The sequence below is a fragment of the Nicotiana tomentosiformis genome, chromosome 4 (assembly GCF_000390325.3).
Source record: "Nicotiana tomentosiformis chromosome 4, ASM39032v3, whole genome shotgun sequence".
NCBI lineage: Eukaryota > Viridiplantae > Streptophyta > Magnoliopsida > Solanales > Solanaceae > Nicotiana > Nicotiana tomentosiformis.
Window position 1 is genome coordinate 175518 of NC_090815.1, and position 22023 is coordinate 197540.

General features: G+C 39.0%; 1 protein-coding gene across 6 annotated transcripts; it reads right to left on the bottom strand.

The window, feature by feature from the left end:
- Positions 1-6567: 6567 nt before the first annotated feature.
- LOC104103628 (probable splicing factor 3A subunit 1) lies at positions 6568-12273 on the bottom strand. 6 transcript variants are annotated; one of them, XR_011415237.1, is made up of 6 exons: positions 11725-12272; positions 8038-10202; positions 7602-7901; positions 7075-7146; positions 6889-6960; positions 6568-6795 (listed from the first exon to the last, which is right to left on the bottom strand). XR_011415237.1 is itself a non-coding variant. In XM_070199453.1 (4 exons), the coding sequence occupies exons 3-4, from the start codon at positions 10192-10194 to the stop codon at positions 7632-7634; spliced, it is 2427 nt and encodes an 808-aa protein (XP_070055554.1). In that variant the 5' UTR covers positions 10195-10202; positions 11548-11620; positions 11725-12273; the 3' UTR covers positions 7172-7631. The 6 variants fall into 6 exon arrangements, 4 of the variants coding, with proteins under 4 accessions (XP_070055554.1, XP_070055552.1, XP_070055555.1 ...); XR_011415236.1 differs by having other exon boundaries at positions 7075-7430; XM_070199453.1 differs by lacking the exons at positions 6568-6795; positions 6889-6960; positions 7075-7146 and adding an exon at positions 11548-11620 and having other exon boundaries at positions 7172-7901; positions 11725-12273.
- Between the last annotated feature and the right edge of the window lie 9750 nt (positions 12274-22023).

The following is a 22023-nucleotide window of genomic DNA, read 5'->3' on the forward strand; positions in this document are numbered from 1 at the left end:
TTTGGCATTTTACGGCCATAAAACTAGAATTCCTTCAGATTCTCATATTTTTGTGTGTTATAGCCTACGCCTTCATCTGTGGCCCCCATACCCGAATCGCCTAAAAATTTCCCTGGACATCAAATACGACCTAGGGAACCACAGTCACCGCTCTTCCATGACCGTTCCTCGTTTTTTGGTGTTTTACGGCCATAAAACGGTAATTTCGCACGATTCCTAGATTTTCGTGTGCTACAGCCCACGCCTTCCGCCGTGCGCCCGGGCCCCCAAACCCGAATCGCTTAAAAATTTTCCGGGACATCCAATATGACCTAAAGAACTACAGTCACCTCCCCTCCATGATCGTTCCTCGTTTCTTGGCGTTTTACAGTCATAAAACTAGAATTACGCTTGATTCCTATATTTTCATGTGCTATAGCCCATTCCTTCCATCGTGGGCCTGGCCCCCGGGCCTAGATCGCCTAACAATTTTTCGGGACATCCAATACGAACTGAGGAACCACAGTTACCATCTCGTGATGATCGTTCCTCATTTTTTGGCGTTTTACAGTTCTAAAACTGGACTTCCGCCCGATTCCCAAATTTTTGTGTGGTATAACCCACGCCTTCCGCCGTGTCCCGAGCCCCCGGATCCGGATCGCCTAAAAAAATTTTGAGATATCAAATATGACCTAAGGAACTATAGTCACCGCCCCTCCATGATCGTTCCTCATTGTTTGGCGTTTTACGGCCATAAAATTAGAATTTCGCTCGATTCCTAAATTTTCGTGTGTTATAGCCCACGCCTTTCGCTGTGGGCCCGGACCCCCAATCCGGATCGCCTAAAAAAATTTTGGTAGATCAAATACGACCTAAGTAACCACAGTCACCGCCCCGCCATGATCGTTTCTCAGTTTTTGGCATTTTACGGCCATAAAACTGGAATTCCGTCGATTCCCAGATTTTTATATGCTATTGCCCACGCCTTCCGCCGGGGGCTGGGATCCCGGACTCGGATGGCCTAAAATTTGTCCGGAACATAAAATACGACCGAAAGAACCATAGTCACCACTCCTCCATGACCGTTCCTCGTTTTTTGGCGTTTTACGGCCATAAAACTGGAATTCCACCTGATTCCCTTATTTTCGTGTGCTAACCCACGCCTTTCGCCGGGCCCCGGACCCGAATAGCCTAAAATATTTTCGGGACATCAAATACGACCTAAGGAACCACAGTCAGCACCCTGCCATGACCGTTCCTAGTTCTTTGCTATTTTACGGCCATAAAACTGGAATTTCGCCTGATTCTTAGATTTTCGTATGCTATAGCCCACGCCTTCTGTCGTGGGATCGGGCCTATTTTAGAGCTTAACCGAGGAGCCAAATTACAACTTAGTATAATTTATGCACTTTTTAATATAGATATTAATCACGAATGAGATTTGCTTCAGTTTTTGAAATTGAAACTCATACATTGAAATTGATATACACATCCGCAATGTCGCAAATAATTCAACCTGGAACTCATTTTTTTCATCTAATGTTTCTATAAGAATGAACTAAAATATTGCACCTATTTTGGGGGAAATGCAAATTGAATGGGTAAAAGGCTGTTTTTCTCAAAATTGGCTCGGTCAAATCGCCTTGCGGCTGTTTGTCCGGCTAGATCTTTGTCCGGCTAGATCTCGAAAAAATAGCTGAAATAAAAAAAAATCGCGTCAATCCGACAATCAAACGCAAAGTTATGATCCTTTAAAGTTTTAACTATTCATAACTAGTTTTATGCCCTTGTGCTCTCTAGTTTAGTATAAAAACGCCTGCTACTTACCTGGCAACGCAATGTTATTATATCAATTTCCACCAACATCAATAATATAAAAAATATTATGATACTTCAACCTCATGTTAGACCTCTAATTGTGTATCATATTTTTGTATTGTTAGATAATTATATATGATTTACTGTACACATTGTCGGAAATGCAAAATCTATATAATCCTTGGTACTGATGACAGTGCACAAAGATCCCTTACAAAAACTTTCTAACACTACTCCAAATAATCAATCTGCCAACTTAGTCACGAAGCGTTATTAACCTTTTATATTAACCTGAATAGAAGAGAAAATGGCAAAAGAAAAACTCAAGAATTATCTTCTACGTTCTTAATAAGGTTTTGCTTATTAGCCTTGAAATCTTCTAACATATACTTATATGTTCTCATTAAGGTTTGGGTGAGCGGCCCCGAATTGCCTAAAATTTTGTGGGCCATCAGAAACGACTTAATAAATCATAATCATTGCTTCTCTATGACCGTTCTTTGTTTTTTGACGTTTTAGGGCTATAAAACAGGAATTCTTTATGATTTTTGATTTTTCGTGTTCTAATATCTACGCCATCTTTATGAATTCGGGCGATCAGCCCCAAGTCGCCTAAAATTTTGCGGGCCCATTAGAAACGACCTAATGAACGATAGACATTGCTTTTCCATGTTTGTTCCTCATTTTGTAGTGTTTTAGGGCCATCAAATAGGAATTCAGCACAATTTTTGATTTTTTGGGTGCTAATGTCCACATCATCTTCATGAATTCGAGCGACTGGCACCGGAAATCGCCTAAAAGTTTTTGAGCCCATCAGAAACGACCTTCGCCATAACTTTTGGGTTCATTTTATGGCGTTTTGAAGTCATGCAATACGAATTTGTGATTATATTCACTTTTACATGTGTATTAATACATGTTGGTTTTGTAGAATATTTTTGACGGATTCCGATTGGCCTGAATATTTGTAAGGCCATAGGAAACGACCTAGTAACCAATAATCATTGTTTCGACATGAATTTCGGGTTCATTTTATGGCGTTTCGCGCAGGGGCAAATATGATGGAGCACGAGAACAATAGAGGTATGTGTGTAGATTTAGCAAAAATAAGTCCCAATGTAAACTAATTGTTAGCATTTTATGATAATTCTTTCCAGGGATATAATATTCTCCGTGGATCTATGTTATCTCCCTCTTTGAGTACTCAAATTCTTTTTTACTGTTTCTTTAAGGAAAATTGGAGAGGGCTGCTGTTTTGAAAGCCATACGTATTACGTGCTTGATTTAAGGAAAACCTTTGATATGTTTAAGTGGAGGTTTGATACCGTCCCAATTCTTCATGACCTTGACCATAGATCCAAGGGCGGCCGAAGCCTAAAGCAGCTAAAGCAAGTGATTTTGGGGCCCCAAATTTTCATATCAATATAATATAAATTTTTATAAAAATTGTCATAATTTAAATTGGTATTATGCGACATAATTAATTTTTGTACAAAAGCTATATAAATTTTTGGAATAGTACAACATATATATTCACTATTTTTCTTCTTCTAATAAGCATTGAAATATTTTACTAGATAGCGTATCCAGCCTAACTCTTAAATCATCGTCTCAAACATGTCGGAAAGTCGTATCAAAAGTATTAAAGCATAAAATTTCAAACTCTACAAATATATAATATTTTATTGAAATTAGTAGAAGCTTGTTAAGATCAAAAAATTAAAAATGACGCTATTTGTTCAACATATGAGCTTGAAATTTTGAGTTTTTATTGGGCATGACTATTTGGTATAATATACTGATTGCGGTTAGTTCAGTTAGCAAAAGTTTACCATCAATATATATATATATATATATATATATATATATATATATATATATATATTGATGTTGTCAATAAACCGTTAAGAGGTCTGGTTTCTTTTTTCCCCTTAAAAATATAGAGAAAAATAATTTGCAACTTTGAATGGCCTCTTGTTATAGTTTGGTTTTAGGCCCCAATCTTTTTGAACTGCCCTGCATAAAACATATAGCGTAAAATAAGCTGAGTGTGCTAAATTGCTGCTTATTCTCAATGGACAATAGTTTTCACTTTGGAAACAGAGATTTACTGGATGTGAACATATATACCAGAATATAGCTGTTTAACTTCTTTTTAATCTCTGGTAAACTTTGCAAGACTAGTTAAATAGAAGCATATAGATGCCCATTTTCTGTTTCTGATAAACTAAAGTGGGTTTCTCCGAATTTAATGGTCAATTTTACAGGTTATGTTGCTCGGATCCTTCAAAATATATTATGCATTTTTGGAGAATCTGAGCAACAGGCTGACATGTCTGTTCTTGGTTTAGGAAGTTACCCTCATCTCATCAGAATATTGCTTATTGATATTTTCAGTCCAGAATTACGTCCCCACTTGAATACTTTTAAGAGCTCAATCTTTCTATTTGAGTTGTACTAGCAATCCTCTTGCTAGGAGTTACTAGTGGCATAGGAAAGTTTAGAAGATAATCGGCTTATTGAGTTGCTAGTCCCTTTTGAACATTAGACAACTTAATTTTTTTTCCCACCTAACTGGCTTGCTATTAACTGACAGCCGTTGGACTTGGAAGGTGTTCGGTTAACAATGGAAAATGCTGGTCAGAAACCAGAAATGGAGAAACATTCTCAGCATGTTCAGTTCAGTAAAATCACTACTTTCTTGGATCTGAATTTTGTGAAGTTTTAACTATTTCATGTGCTTAAAGTTGATTCAGTACTACAACAACAACAACAACAACAACAACAACAACAGTATTATCCCACACCGTGGGGTCTGGGAAGGGTAGTGTGTACGCAGACCTTACCCCTATCTAGTGAGGACAGAAAAATTATTTTCAATAGAACATCGGCTTAGGAAAGCATAAGCACCACATTAATGAAGTTGATTCAGTACTATTAGCAAATATTAATTGTTCAACTTTCAAGATAGCGGAACTCTGAATTGAAATGTATAATGTCCTACTTCCCTTAAAAATTCCATTTCTTGAAATTATGAAGCTTCATATCCATGATAATCTTTAATGCCATCATTAACTATTTGGTAGGAACAAGCTTGTTTCTTCCATATGTAATCTTGTCCATTATTTATTTACAGAGAAAAGGATGGACTTATGCTCTTTTACCTTGTTCCTAAATTGTACAAAAAGGCACTCATCAAAGGTTGGACGGGTCCTTATATTTTCTATATATCCTAGCCAACTGTTGAAAACGTATGATTTTCAGCTCCTCTTGGGACCCTTTTTGACATTATGGATCTTGAAGAAGCAGGAGCACAAAGAGTCACATTTAGTAGAAAACTACAATGAGATTCCTAATGCTCCTTTGCCAACTGTTGAGTCCATAAAATTGGTTTCCTTTTCTTTTTTGGGTAACGTGATTTCCTTTTGTTGTTGTGATGATTTCCCTTTATGTATATAGAGTTCTGCGATGTAAATGGAGGATTCATCTGTGCTAAAGGAACACATGATTGTTTACGTTGTCCAGTACTATTTATATCTTGTACGTAGTAATTGGTATACCATTTAATTCCCTTAAACTTGCCTGATTTTTCCATTTAGGCACTTAAACTAAGCTTTGTTTTTATTAAATCCTAAACTTGAGTCATACTATGCATATTAGACACATACTGCTGACATGACACAAAGAGTGTACCACATTTTTTCTAAGCGCGTGAGAGGCCATCTTTCTCTTTTAAAAAAAAACTCTCTTCTTTTTCGCTCTCTCCATGCCACCACCTCCTCCACTGTCCCCCATTGTCCATGCCAAAAACCTCACCAGCAATGGAAAACCACCCGTAACCACTCCATTGGAAAGCTCACCACTGCGGAAAAATCCACCAAATGATTGCCAATATAAGATAAGAAAATTTTGTTCCACAACACGGCACATTAATTTTTGGCTAATGGTCAAAAAACTGAAGCATTGAATAGGAACAAGGTTTAATCAAGGTGTCTAAATGAAAAAGTAATATCTTATTATTTTGCCCATATGGTGTCGCTAGAAGGAACAAACTCATCCAGCAGCTGCTGCATTCATCTTGTCTTGGTTGTAAATTAGAGATATAGTTTGCTCCGGGGTCACAAATTCAGCATTGTGCTCAATCATCCATATCACTATCTTCGACTTCTTTCTTCTTCAACCTTTTTCTTTTAAACTAGTACTAGTATCCGCATCGTGTCAATCAAATCTCATACAGGTGGAGAACGAACCCTTCTTTCTACCCCTCGTTGGTCATTCCCCTACTACATACTTTAACGCTGACCCCTCTAATCCCTTGTCACTCCATCATATAATCAAAAAGTTGTTAGCAGGAAGCACTCCATTACGAGAATAAGCAACATATACCCCTCCATAACGCATGAAGACTAGAATTTTCCAAGGATGGTGAAACCTACATAGGAAATTAACTAAGAAATGGCCATGTGGCGCACTCACTTAGTGATTTAGTCTTAAAACTGAAAATTAAACGAGTCAACAATGCACTCTGCCCTCTCGGCGATTATCTAATTCAGGTAAAATCCAAGCAAACTCCTTGAAACTTCATTGTCTCACCAAAAAAGCCACCTCATCTAGAAGTCGCATCCAATGGTTTCTGTTCATAACTTCTGCTTGCTAGGGAAAGCTGGGCAGTTAAAAGATAACACATGGATAGAGAGCATGATTTCATAGGATGCAGCTTCTTAAAATATGTCCGTCACATTCCCAGCTGCCAAATCTCACTAGTACTAATATCATCAATTGGAGTGAAATTATGATTAATAGACCCCACAAATGCGTGGCGCAAGCTACAAACTGCACAAAAGTACAGACATATAACCCGATCAACCAATTCCGTTAAAAATTATAGCTAATGAACCTAAGATGGCACATTATCCGCTAGAAAATAAGTAACTTCCAAAGATTACAAAAGCATGTATCAATCATCAATCTGCGACATCCTCTAAAAGCCAGGGCAAACTGCAAAAAGAAAAATGTTGAATCTTGATTTCTTCCAACAGGTTCTCACCAAACAATAAATGAACACACCAATGAAAAGGGCAATAAGTCTACCTGCTTTTGCTATCGAGCTCATAAAACAACCGACAAATACAGCATATATCACAGCCCTTAACAGGGTGAAAGCTGTGTTGATAAAATAAACGCATCAGAGAAACCATAGTCACTTTCTCCATACAGCAGACTCCATCAAAACAAACCAAATCAATGAAGGGGGCTCAAGTGCCCCAAAAAACGCACCACAAAAGAGGCAGCTGTGCTTGCGACAAGTATCTCCCACCACGACAAGCACATCTTCTACAGAAATAAGTCCTAAAGTCCAGATAAGAATCAGAGATATTAAATTGCTATGCGAAGCCTCTAAATTTATAAGGAATATCTGCCAAAAATACATTAGAAAATTCTAATCCAAAATGGCCTTGGACCTAGAAGATACAACAAAATAACAACTGAGCTCTAGTTAGGGTGAAGCAACTGCACACGTCAAGACAAACACAAATTAGTAACATAAACACAACGCACAGTCATTGCACTTATAAACATAGAACTAATAAACTCCCTGTTGTCCTCATGGATGATCGCCAACATGCCAAAATCTGTAGTAGATACCCACAACCATCAGCTTGAAGGATAAAGTTGATTAAATTGCAAAAAGAAAAACTATAAGTACAAGACCAATATAATCTCCAAAATAACATGAAAGAAGTATGGAGAAATCTTTAAATTCATAACAAGGATTAGATATGCCAAACAGTTCCAAAATAAACCTTTGAAGGCCATGCAAAATAACTCCCCATTCATCTCTTTCTGCCACCACGTTCTCTCAGAGAGAGACTGAGAATTTCTCCAGATGCAACATTATAGTATGCAAGAGACAAGTTGTCCTTGAGAAAACCAGCCTTTCCACTCAGCTTTTGTTTGTTTGCAGGAAGCTGAACCTCCCCGGAAATCTTCTCTTTTAGACTGGCAATGCTTTCAGACAGAGATTGCACTGTGATTTCCAGAACTTGTCCTTTGAGATTCCCTTCGTCAGTATTCGGCACGGATACATTGATCCTTGCAGGACCCTGCAATACAACCCAGCAGGAAACAAAATTTGCAAGGATGTAAGTAAACATGAGGCATTAAACAAAGTTCTAAAAGAGACCCAGACAATTATGTAAAAATATTGGAGGAAAAAGTAACAAAGAAAGCTATCCCTACCGAGTGCTGAGCCAAAAACTGCTCTTCAGGAATGAGAACAGACTCATCAAGCTTTTGCCTCTTCGGCTCTGGCTCTTCAGGTAGAGGAGGAGCTTCTTCCAGTGGAGGAGGAGGCGGCATTCCTTGGGGAATAGGAGGAGGCAGAACCATAGACATTCCGGGCTGGGACATCGGGAGGGCAACAAAGGGTCGAGGTGCTCCCAAAGGTGTAAACTGTGATCCAGGAGGTGGTGCAATAGGATGGCCATGCGAATTCATGGCCATTGATGGAGGCATTGGTGGACGATTTACCATGAGATTTTGCTGACCTAGCATCTGTGGGATGGGAGGAGGTGGGGGCCGAACCTGAGGAATCATGTTAACCATAGGAGGTCGAGGTGGAGGCGGAGCAGCAACCCCAGCACTGGCGGAGGTGGAATACTGGACTGTATTAGGAGGCCTAGGAATATTCAGCGCAAGCCCAGGAGGTGGAGGTAGTGGCCTAACAGATGGAAAACCAGGCCTCGGAGGTGGAGGAGCCTGCGGACCAGGAAGGTTTCTTTCATCATTTGCAGCATCATTCTGATCATCTGCATTAGTGTTCTGAGACATTGCCTGGCTTGCAGTGCGACCAATGCTACCTGTGTGACCATCCCATATGACCTGCTTCGGCTCTTCCTTTTTTTTCTCAATCTCAGCCTTGACCGCATTTGAAACTTCTTCTTCCGTAGTACCAAATATATCCGGACGGGTTCTTGCAAGCCCAACAATGTTCCTAGATATCTCATCATCCTGCGCAAGAGTTGTCTCCTTAATCTTTGCAAACATCCTGTCTTTCTGTTCCTTGTACTTCGGATCAATGAGAGAGATCCTCATATGTTCAGACATTTCATTAATAGGTATTAACTCACCAGTTATAGGAGAGACAACATACTTAGTTGGGTCCCTTTCTGCGGGGATCCTCTCTTCAGGCCTCTTCCAGTACTTCACAATCCGCATAGGTGGGTCCTGTTCCTCTGCAATTGCCATGGTTGCAGCACTCTTGACATCACCATTCTCTTGAAGAGTCGCAGCTCTCATACCTTCTTCGACTAGCTGCGCCTCTTCTTCATCCATCTCCATTTCCACCTCTTTTCCGGGCTCAACATACTCTTCTTCCTCCAACGTAGGCATCTTGCTCCTCCTTATAACCTCCTCAAGGGTCATAGGTGGAGGTAAATCCTGTTCCTCATCATCAGCAAAATCTATAGTCTCAACGACAACAAAATCATGCCAATCAATCATAGCCATCTGCAATCTCTCCTGTTCTATCTCATCTTCAGCTTTCTGCCTAGCCTGCTCCTGTGACTTTTCCCACTCCAATCGATGCAGACATCGCTCCAGGACTGTTGTCATGTCAGCAGCACTCTTCCGCAGCTTATCCGTCAAGCCTTTAGGAGGCATCAGAACTTTCGAATACGCATCCGCAAGTGAAGTGAAAAACATGAACATGCTGTGAGTAGGCTTTAGAAAATGAAACTGCGGATTATTAATCTCCCTGCTCGTCAACCCTGTTAAGAAAGACTTCCCATTTCTGGCCACAAATTGTGCTGTAAGCTTAATGATATCCAATTCTTCACCTGTGATCCCTTCAGGGAGTCTAACAGTATATTGCTCTGCCTCAGGTGGCTCAAGAACCCTTCTGACAGGTCTAAACTGAGCTGACGGATCAGGCCTAGCAGTTGCCTCAGCACCATCAGCGGTAGGAGGAGCAGGGGCTGCTTCTTGGTCTGCTGGTTGAGTAGGCTGCTCTCCAGAAGCCTGATTCTGTGCACGAGCTTCAGCCAAACGGTGCTGATAATAGGCATGGTAAGGATCAAAAGCATTCAGGAAGTTAAATTTTGCATTGCCGGCGTTATTTAGAACAATCCTCTTCTCAAATTCTGGACCATTCTTCGCCACAAACTGTGCAGTCTTGTCGACAATACTCCTAATATCTGGAGGAGGATAAATGATACCAATGGTTCTCGTATGTGTTGCAACAGACGTTGGAACATTATTGGCTTTATTGTTGTCCTCTTCATTTTCCTCCATGTTATCATCCTTTGGTTCCTCTACCACCTGCGCCGGAGGTGTTGGTCCCAGATTCCCATCCAACGGGGGCGCTGGAAGGGGTAATATTGGCGTGGTGCTCAACATTTCTATTCCTGCAAGTTGCAGCAAATTCTATTTTTTTTTAAAACGATCAAGCAGTTATGGCATAGCATAAGCACCAATAATAGTATAAAAAAACCCAAAAATATGCTTCTATCTTCATTTTGCTTTCCTCAGGCAAACCCCATGAACATGCTCATCACTTCAGTTGTCATTCAAGCAATCGAAACCTAGAATAAAACCTATACCTCAACTTATTCAAGAAAGAAACCCCAAGAATATGCTGATAGCTTCATTCATTCAAGCAACAACAACAAAAACCAAAAGTAAGCTCAATGACTCAAACTTCATTCAAGCAAGCAAAACCTAAATACAAACTTACACCTTAACTTTCATTTAAAAGAGAAAAAAAAAAAAAAATGTGCTCATAGTATCATTTCACCCAAGTAAGCAAAAGCAAATACATATTCTAGTATTCTACAACATCGGAAAGCCTTATTAGTGCATTTGCAGTTTCTAAAAGAATCTACAGAAGATTAATGCTGAATTGACTTAGTTGTAAAGTTTATAGGCAATTTTCTGAGAGTCATATGCAGAAAATAGCGTTGAGCAAACAGAACTACATACAAAACCAGCAAAAAATAGTAAACAATCTACAGAAACTAAAGTACCCAAATGCAGAAAAAGAGTAATGCAAACAGAGAAGAAAAAATATATGAAGCAAGACAAGGCAAACTAAGCAATCTACATTCCCATTGATTAAGCATCAGAAAATTATCCAAACCCAAAATTAATCAATCAAATTAAAAGTGGGCTCTCTAAACAACAAGCGCTAAAAACTCAAAATTAATCACGAGATGTCATGAACCTTCAAGCTCAATTGTGTAAATGAAAGAATTAGTTATACCGGAATTACAAATACCCAAATTAAGGGTCCAGATTAGAAGTAGTTTAATGAGCAGAAACGGCCCAGATCAGTTCAATTGAAGATATAAGCCAGCTAGGATAGAGAGAAAGGGCATAACAAAATTCGGGTAAATTTCTCCTTCTTCCTTCTCTATAACCTTGTGTTCCCTTCTCTTCTTCTTCTTCTTCTAAATTCTGATCTAACCCTCTCTTTTCTGCAGGTATCCAGTCCCAGGAGAGTTACTAGTTTCTATTTCCTTTATTAGTAGAATTAGTTTGTAATTCAGTTGTCAATTTTCCATTTATATAAACAGAAAATCATCCCAAAACAATTGTTTTTCATTTAGTTTATTAAAATTCTCAATTCGATAATCAGAACTTGACACGAGAACTTTTACAACTGGCTAAAACCAAAAAAAAAACACAAAAAATGTTGCAAAAGATTGTATCTTTTTCCTGAAATCTTAAAAACGTTTTGGGCAGTGGGCATACCTTGCTTATTCTCTTCTCTTTCTTATTAAGTAATAGTAGCTCTAGCAAGTTATTACCTTTCCATAATTAGATGCTGCGGAGGATTCAATAACACAGAGTATAGTAAAAATAATTTTCTGTTTGCCTTAGAAATGATGAAGATTGAAGAATGAAAAAGTTGAGCGTGAAGTGGCGAACCTGTTGAAGACTTGAAGAGGAGAGGAGTCGCTCGCCGATAGGGATGGCAAAACGGTGCGGTGCGGTGGCGGGGCAAACCTGTGAAGACTTAAACCCGCCCCGCCCCGCAAAGCTTATTTGCTGCTTTTAACCGCCCCGCGCAAACCCGCTCCATATAATTTTTTTAATTTGGGAAAATTATCAAAAGATTCCACATTCCAATGCATTATATTCTTCTTTAAAAATAGAAATTTTATGCAATATTTCCTGATTAAAATTGAAAAGCTTAACATTCAGAGCTTCTGTACAGATTTCCCCCTTTTCTTGCTGACAATGGAACTCATTAGCCCTTAAATCTAAACTTGCAATATTTTGGTCGAAAAGGAACTCTTGATAAGTCAAACGAAGACCTGCTTTGTTCCCTCGTTGTTGACAAAGTATACCTCTGCGTCTTGATACATTTAAAACAAGAAATTAAAACATGTGCACTAATTTTTGCCGACAAGTAATTCATGATTGAATTATTAGACCAGTTCTTAAAGCACCACCCCAACATTTTGTCTTCATACTGTAAAAAACATAGAATACTTGGAGGATGATGAAATCCAGTCTGTGTTGAAAAAGTTCGAGATATAAAAAAATAGAACAATCAAAAAAGAAAAATATGAAAGAACAAATCTAAGAGATGAAAATTGAAAAGACAGATATTTTTAGTAGGTGTTTGGTCATGAGTTTTGGAATTTTTTTTTTTAAAAAAATCAAATATGTGTTCGCTTATAGAATTAATCTAGTTTTTAGGAAATTTTGAAAATTAATTTTTCAAATCTCAAATATAGCTCAAGACCTATTTTTGGGCCAAATCATAATCATTTGAAACTTTTTAACATGTCAAAATTTGCCCCAAATGTCACATCTAAACACATTTTCAATTTCACATCAAACTTCACCTAAAACAACTTTTTCAAATTATATTTGGAAATTTATGTCCAAATGTTAAAACAAAAGGAGCATTTGTAAGGAGCATTTGTAAAGGTGAGGAGAATTGATGCCTAACAGCTTGTTTGGATGGTTGTTACATATTGTATTATATCGTATTGTTACTTTAAATTCGATGTTTGTTTTTGTTGTAACTTAAATTTTATTGTATCGTATCGTTAAATCTGTCGTTACGTAACGACGAAATGTGTCACTTTATGTAACGACCGATTTGGTATGGTTGCACCGTTATCTTGTCTTTTTCTCTTATCCACCCATCATTATTATTAAAAAAAATTATTTAATCATTTACCCTACTTTTTTATATAATAAATTTATCACGTATCATAATTTTTCTTTATAATATTGCAAGTTTATTTTTCATATTGTTGGTGTGTGATATCATGAAATAACAACAAAAGATACAATCTATCCAAATATTATATTCATCAATTTATACAGTACAATGTAATACATTATGAAACAATGTGTAACAACCATCCAAACAAGCCGTAAATGCCAAAAATATCTTGCAACTCTCTTTTTGGTATTATTTTCTCTTTGCCCTTTATTTTTTGGGGTTTTAGAAATCTGGACCTATTTTGTTTCTTAGCATCTTTTTCTTTTCTGGATACGAGCGTTGTACATATATCTTATTTTAATTAGTACAAATAGTGTATATCTCATGTTAATCAGTATAAATATTTTAAAATTATATATATATATATATATATATATATATATATATATTAAAAGCACAAAAACCCTTAGCGAAATGTCGTTTGCCTTTTTTACCCTCCGTGAATGCACTTTACAATGGATAAAATTGTAAACATAAACAAATGAAATTAAAAAAAGAAGGAAAAATTAAGAAGAAGAGAAGAAGTAAGAAAGTCAAACTTTTAGGTAAACGTTTAGTAGGTTAAAAAAAGGAAAAAGAATAAGACAATAAGTAGGAGGTCCATTATTTAATATGCTATTAAAGAGGTCAAATTTTCCGTAGTTAAAAAGGGGAAAAGAATATTTGAGGTAAAATTTCTAACATTTATTTTGTTCTCAGACTTTTGTGATAATAAACGTCTTTTAAGATTTTCTTAGTGCCAAAAGTTCTTGTGATTTTTACGTAGTGATCAAGCTACCAATTAAAATCTATAATTATATTGAATGATGTTCTTGTAGTTTTTATAAGTACTATATTTATATCATAAATGTATTTTATATATTACATGAGAAATATTTGTATTTAACATGTCTATTTTCTATAAACATGTAATTTGTTGTTTTGAGAAAAAATTCTAACGAAGAAAGAATTGCATAAAATTAGAAATATGAGACTTAAATATATACGACTAATCAAATTTCATATAAAAAGATATAACACATTACAGTTAATAGTGTGCATGGCTAAACTATCGAGACGATAAAACTGGCCTAATTCTCCGAGATGCTAGGAATAGGACGTCATTAAAAATTTATAATTTTAGAATATAAATTCGGTTAATTTACATTTTGCTTGTGATAAAACAGAAGTTCTATTATCAGTTAGATGATCCTGTGTGTATTTGTTTTTAAATGAATTTAAGAATCTATACTTCTCAAGAAGATTTCGGGGGAAAAAAATATAAATTTTCAAAAGTTTATGTGTTCTCGATGAAAGTAAAAAATAAGCATGGCAACTTCTGAAATATTAGCAATGAATAAATTTTAAGTTAAAAATATTGACCAAGATGATTGAGAACTATATTGTAATGACCCAAACGGTCATTTTAACTTTTAGAACCCCATTTTCTAAAATAAAACTTCTCGTATGTGCTTTTAATGATTATTGACTTGTGGGGATAGTTGGTTCGGAATTTGGAAGTGTTTGGATTGAAATCGGGACACTTGGTTCCTTAAGTTAGCCTTAAAAAGGCAAGTTTGACTTCGGTCAACATTTTGAGAAAACGACCCCGGAATCGGGATTTGACGGTCCCAATAGGTTCGTATGATTATTTTGGACTTGGGCGTATGTCCGAATCGAGTTTTGGATAACGCGGGAGCTTTTTTGACGCTTAATAGTAAAAATCAACCATTTTAAGGTTTAAAGTTTTTTAAATTTGGTTTGGAGTAGATTTTTGATAAATTGAAGTCCGTTTGGAATTTCGAGTTTGGGAATAGTTCCGTTTAGTGATTTAAGACTTGCACGCAAAATTTCGTGTCATTCCGAGTAGTTTAAGTATATTTCGGCGCATGTGAAAGTAATTTGAAGAACTTGAAATTTTTAAGTTTGAATCAATTTGGTTTAGGGTATGATTCTTAGATTTGATGTTGTTTTACGCGTCCGAGAATTCGAGCGAGTTCGTTTTATGATTTCAAACCTGTTGGTATGTTCGGGCGGGGACCCAGGGACCCCGAGTGTCAATCGGACGAGGCTTGGTCCAAGTTGGAAGTTGGGAGCCAAAACTGAAGCTCCCACCTACTGTCAGAATCGCACCTGCGCTTAGCCAGTCGCAGGTGCGACATTCGCAGATGCGACAGAAGCTCGCAGACGCGGCACTCGCATATGCGACATTTTGAGCGCAGAAGCGGAAAAAGGGAAGGGACAACCCACCGCAGATGCGGACGATTTGCGTACCTGCGAACGCGCAGGTGCGAGGATTTTTGCGCAGATGCGACCGTGGCCCAGGGGAGTGAAACTCGCACTTGCGAGGAATTTTCACAGGTGCGAAATCGGCAGGTGCGGTACCCCTTCCGCAGGTGCGAAACCACTGCTTGGGAGAATGGTTAAAAATCGGGGGTCAAACATTTTGAGTCCATCTTTTCTCCATTTTCGGGCGATTTCAGAACTTTTAAGAAGGGAGTTCAACTAACAACTTGAAGGTAAGTTAATTCTACACTCCTTAGTTAAATACATAGATTATAAGTAGATTATAACTAGTAAATCTTAGAAATCAAATATTTAGGTGAAAAACCTAGATTTTTATAAAAATGAGATTTTAACCACGAAAATAGTTATGGAATTGGGTAGAAATTTTATATTTGAGTTCTTGAGATTATGGGTAATGTTTTCATCCAAAAATTTTCAGAATTCAGGCACGTGGGCCCGGGGTGAATTTTAGAAATTTTACCATTTTGGATAGGGTAATTTATTTAATAGATGAATTTCGAAATATTGAACATACATTAATTATTTTATATAACTTTTGAATAGTTTCGGATTTTTCGGCATCGAATCGAGAATTTTACGCGACGCGATAATCAGAAAGTGGACTTTGAGACGAGGTAAGTCTCTTGTCTAATCTTGTGAGGGAAAAATTACCCCATAAGGATTAAATTAAATAATTATTGATAATTGCGGGGGCTACGTACGCACGAGGTGACGAGAGTCCGTACGTAACTACTATTAATGCTAAAGTCCGGATAGTTTAGGACTCAAAGCATGAATTACTTGTGTAAATTGTATTCCTTGCTTAATCAATATTATTTGACAAATATATATATATATATATATATTTGTGAATTGTTAGATCAAAATATTAAAGGATGAAAAAATTTATTTGTTTGATTATCTATTTAAATTAATTAATTATTAAAAGAAATTATTCTTCCTCCCGAGTTTATCTCATAATAAATATACTCTCCTTCCGGAGGTACATAAGAAAATATCCTCCTTTCTTGTGGAGCGGGCCGAACTCCTCGGTTGGATAGATGCATCTATGGATCGCGCTGCACGTCCCTCGGCAGTGTACACGGCACTCTGGATCGGGCCGTACGTCCTCGGCAGAAATCGTGCTTAATAATATTAATAATTACACGATGCTTTAATAATTTATTTCAGCTTGCGAATCTAATTGATAAATTAAAAATTCCTTGAAATTTAATGAATTATTATTCTTGCTTGTTAAAGAATTAATTGTTATTCCTGTAAATGATATTTAATTGATAAATTAGAAATTATTTGAATTGAAAGAATTTAATTAATATATTGAGAATTGTTGCATTTGGAGAAATTTCATTATTTCCGCTGATTAAATAAATTATTTTTAAAACTCTGTAAATTACACTGATTTAAATATCCTAGTTATATTTCAATTATTATTGTTGACCCATAGTGAGTGTTAAAGTCGGCCATCTCGTCTTTACCACTTCGAGATTAGGCTTGATACTTACTGGGTACACGTTGTTTACGTACTCATACTACACTTGCTGCACTTTTGTGTAGGGACTGAGGCAAGTACTAGTGGGGGACCTATCGTCTTTCACCCACGTTATTCAGGGGCATAGTGGTGAGCTGTTTCTCTGATCCGTTCTGCAGCTACTAGTGTCTCTCATTGTATTTTTTTTATTTTGTCTATTTTTATTTCAGACAATAATTGAGGTTTTGTATAATCTACTAGATGCCCATACACTTGTGACACTAGGTCTTGGCACACACATTGGTAGAGTTTGGATTTTATTATATTTTTCTGGTTTAAATTTTATCAATGTATGCTTAATTTATTAGTTGGCTTGCCTAATTGTAGTGTTGGGCGCCATCACGACTTATAGGTGAAACTGGGTCGTGACAATATGGAATTAGAGCACTAGGTTCACTTAGGTCTTACAAGTTATAAGTAGGCCTAATAGAGTCTTGCGGATCGGTACGGAGACATCTGTACTTATCTTCAAGAGGCTATAGGGTGCTAGGAAATTACCTTTCTTCATATTTCATCGTGCAATTAATGTAGTACTAAATATCCTTCTCTTATTCTATCACAGATGGTGAGAACGCGCTCGAATGAAGTTCCAGACCGGGGAAGATCTACTCCCCAGTTGCTAGAGGCCGAGGACGAGGGAGAGCTCCAGCCCGTGGTAGAGGGCGAGGACGTCCCAGGACTATTCCAGCTATGCCGCCAGTGGGTCCAGCAGAGAATCCTATTATTGAGGAGCAGGGTGAGGTGCCTGTGGCAGAGCCAGCTCCGGTGGATTTCACATCTGTACCGAGATTTCTGGATGTCATGGGTCACATGCTGCATTTCATGGACAATATGACTCTGGCTGGTTTATTTCCGGCAGACCCAGCCACATCTCAGGCGGGCGGGGGAGCACAAACCCCTACCGCGCAGGATCATGGACAAGCAACTGCTGTATTTCAGACCCAGGGTGCACTACCCATGGGTGGAGCCCAGCCAGTGGTAGCAGCTACACCTGAGCCCAGGCCAGCTCTAGCCGCCGATCCTCAGAAACTATTAGACAGATGGACTAGACTACATCCTCATGTCTTTGGGGGTGAGCGACATGAGGATCCATAAGACTTCATTAATCGTTGCAGGGATACACTATACAACATGAGGATATTGGAGTCTCATGGGGTAGACTTTGCTACTTTTCAGCTAGAGGGCAGAGCCCGTAGATGGTGGCAGTCTTATGCTCTTGGCAGACCAGCAAATTCTCCTCCCATGACTTGGGACAGGTTCACCCGTATCTTCCTGGACAAGTATATCCCACCCTCCCAGAGGGAAGAGTTGCGGTTTCAGTTTGAGCAGCTCCAGCAGGGTCAGATGTCAGTGACTGATTATGAGGTGAGGTTTTCTAAATTATCTCACCATGCACTTATGATACTCCCTACTGAGGCGAAGAGAGTGCGGAGGTTTGTAGCCGGTTTACATACTGGTATTCAGGCCACTATAGCTCGAGAGGTTGAGATGGGTACTTCTTATGAGCGAGTTATGGAGATAGCTCGGAGGATTGAGGGTGTGCGTCAGCGGAGCCGAAATCAGATTATGAGAGATAAGCGGTTCAGGTACTCTGGAGAGTTCAGAGGTGCTCCGTCTGGGGACAGAGGTCAGTTTGTGAGGGGGCAGTCCAGCAGACCCCCATATTCAGTACCACCACCTCCTCGAGGTGCTCTAGTGCGACCTTATCTCAGTGTTATACCAGAGAATTCTTACCGCCCACCAGTTATTCAGGGTCCTCCCAGTGGGTATTCAGTTCCCCAAGGCCAGACACTTAGTCAGTAGCCCATCGCACCGAAGAGTTGTTATGAGTGCGGGGATCCCAGTCACATACGGAGGTTTTGCCCCAGGCTTCGGGGAAGACCAGTACAGCAGAGTCAGCATCCTATGCTTACCGGACCAGTTGCTCAACCAGTAGTCCGACCACCAAGAGGTGGAGGACAAGTGGGTAGGGGCCGTCCTAGAGGTGGAGGTCAGCCAGGCGGAGGCCAGCCAGTTGGCGCTCCAGCTCGGTTCTATGCTTTTCCGGCTAGACTATATACAGAGGCCTCAGATGCTGTGATTACAAGTATTATTTCTGTTTGCGGCAAAGATGCCTCAGTATTATTTGATCCAGGATCCACGTATTCATATGTGTCATCTCTATTTGCTCCATTCCTGGGTATTTCTCGTGAGTTCTTGAGTACTCCTGTTTATGTGTCCACTCCTGTAGGCGATTCTGTTATTGTGAACCGGATCTACCGATCTTGTATTATTACATTCTGTGGTTATGAAACTAGAGCAGATCTCTTATCGCTCGAGATGATCGATTTTGAAATTATTCTGGATATGGACTGGTTATCTCCATATCATGTTATTCTAGATTGTCATGCCAAAACTGCTACCTTGGCTATTCCATCTTTGCCTAAGCTGGAGTGGAAGGGTTCGTCGGTTAGTTCATTTAATCAGGTTATTTCTTTTATAAAGGCTCAACACATGGTTGAGAAGGGTTGTTTGGCTTATCTAGCCTATGTTCGGGATACTACTGCAGGGACTCCGGCTATTGATTCAGTGCCAGTAGTTCGGGAGTTCTCCGATGTATTTCCTTCAGATCTTCCAGGTATGCCACCTGATCGTGATATTGATTTTTGTATTGACTTGGCTCCAGATACCCAGCCTATATCTATCCCACAGTATCGCATGGCTCCGAAAGAATTGAAAAAACAACTTGAAGAGTTACTAGCCAAAGGGTTCGTCAGACCGAGTGTATCGCCTTGGGGTGCACCAATATTATTTGTGAAAAAGAAGGATGGAACAATGCGGATATGTATTGATTATCGCCAATTGAACAAAGTCACTATTAAGAACAAGTACTCGTTGCCGCGTATTGATGACCTATTTGACCAGTTGCAGGGTGCTAGGGTGTTCTCTAAGATCAACTTGAGGTCGGGTATCATCAGTTGAAGATTCGAGATATGGATGTACCGAAAACTGCTTTCCGTACTAGATATGGTCATTATGAATTCCTGGTAATATCTTTCAGTTTAACTAATGCCCTGGCAGCGTTTATGGATCTGATGAACAGGGTATTCAGGCCATATATTGATTCGTTTGTCATTGTCTTCATTGATGACATTTTGATCTACTCGCTCAGCAAGGAGGAACATGAGCAGCATATGAGAGTAGTGCTTCAGACATTGTGGGAACAAAAGCTATATGCTAAGTTCTCTAAATGTGAGTTTTGGCTAGAGTTTGTAGCATTTTTAGGACATATTGTATCAGGCGAAGGTATTAAGGTTGATCCCAAAACGATTGAGGCAGTTCAGAATTGGCATCGTCCCACTTCGGCGACTGAGATCAGGAGTTTTCTGGGTTTAGCAGGTTATTATCGTCGGTTCGTGGAAGTTTTTTCATCTATTGCAGCACCTTTAACCAAATTAACCCATAAGGGTGTTCAGTTCTGATTGTCCGATGATTGTGAGTCAAGCTTTCAGAAGCTCAAGACAGCATTAACTACAGCACCAGTGTTAGTGTTACCTTCCGATTTGGGAATATATACAGTGTACTATGATGCTTCACACGTTGGTTTAGGTTGTGAATTGATGCAGGAAGGGCGAGTTATTGCATATGCTTCACGTCAATTGAAACCTCACGAGCAGAATTATCCGGTACATGATTTAGAGTTAGTTGCGATTGTTCACGCCCTTAAGATTTGGAGGCATTATTTTTATGGGTGTCTTGTGAAGTTTATACTGATCATCACAGTTTGCAGCATTTGTTCAAGCTGAGGGACCTAAATTTGAGGCAGTGCAGATGGCTGGAATTACTAAAAGATTATGATATTACTATCCTATATCATCCAGGTAAAGCAAATGTAGTTGCAGATGCCTTGAGTAGAAAGGCGGATAGTATGGGTAGTTTGGCTTTCATTTTAGCAGAAGAGAGGCCATTAGCTTTGGATATCCAGTCCTTGGCCAACAGACTTATGCGACTAGATATTTCAGAGCCCAACTGAGTTCTTGCATGTGTCGTAGCTCAGTCTTCACTATTTGAGCAGATCAAGGCTCGCCAGTATGATGATCCACACTTAGTGGTTCTTCGAGAAATGGTACTACGAGGTGGTGCCAAGGAAGTTACTATTGATGCGGATGGTGTTCTGCGACTCTAGGATCGTCTATGTGTTCCTAATATGGATGAACTGAGAAAAAAGATCCTGGAGGAGGCACATAGTTCTCGGTATTCTATTTATCCAGGTACTACGAAGATGTATCGTGACTTGAGGCAGCATTATTGGTGGCGACGAATGAAAAAGGACATAGTTGAGTATGTAGCTAGGTGTCTAAATTGCCAGCAAGTCAAATATGAGCACCAGAGGCCAGGTGGCCTACTTCAGCAGATGACTATACCAGAGTGGAAATGGGAACGAATTACTATGGACTTTGTAGTTGGGTTGCCACGGACCTTGAGGAAGTTTGATGCAGTTTGGGTGATTGTTGACAGGTTAACCAAGTCGGCAGATTTTATTCCTGTTGTGACTACGTATACTTCAGAGAGATTGGCCCAGATTTATATTCAGGAGATAGTTCGGTTGCACGGGGTGCAAATTTCCATCATATCAGATAGAGGCCCTCAGTTTACTTCACATTTCTGGAGAGCAGTACAGAGTGAATTAGGGACCCGTGTAGAGCTCAGCACAACCTTTCATCCGCAGACCGACGGGTAGTCAGAGCGGACAATTCAGATTTTGGAGGATATGCTCAGGGGATGTGTGATTGACTTTGGAGATCAGTGGGATTATTTCCTGCCTTTGGCCGAGTTTGCTTATAATAACAGTTACCAATCCAGCATTGAGATGGCTCCATTTGAGGCTTTATATGACTGTCGATGTCGTTCACCTATCGAATGGTTTGAGCCCAGTGAGGCTAAGTTATATGGTACTAATTTGGTAAAGGATGCCTTGGAAAAGGTTAAGTTGATTCAGGAGCGACTCCGTACAGCACCATCAAGACAGAAGAGTTACGCGGATCAGAAAGCACGTGATTTATCATTTATGGTAGGTGAAAAAATTCTCTCGAAGGTTTCGCCGATGAAGGGAATTATGAGATTCGGGAAGAAGGGAAAGTTGAGCCCAAGGTTTATAGGCCCATTTGAGGTATTGAGAAGAGTTGGGGAG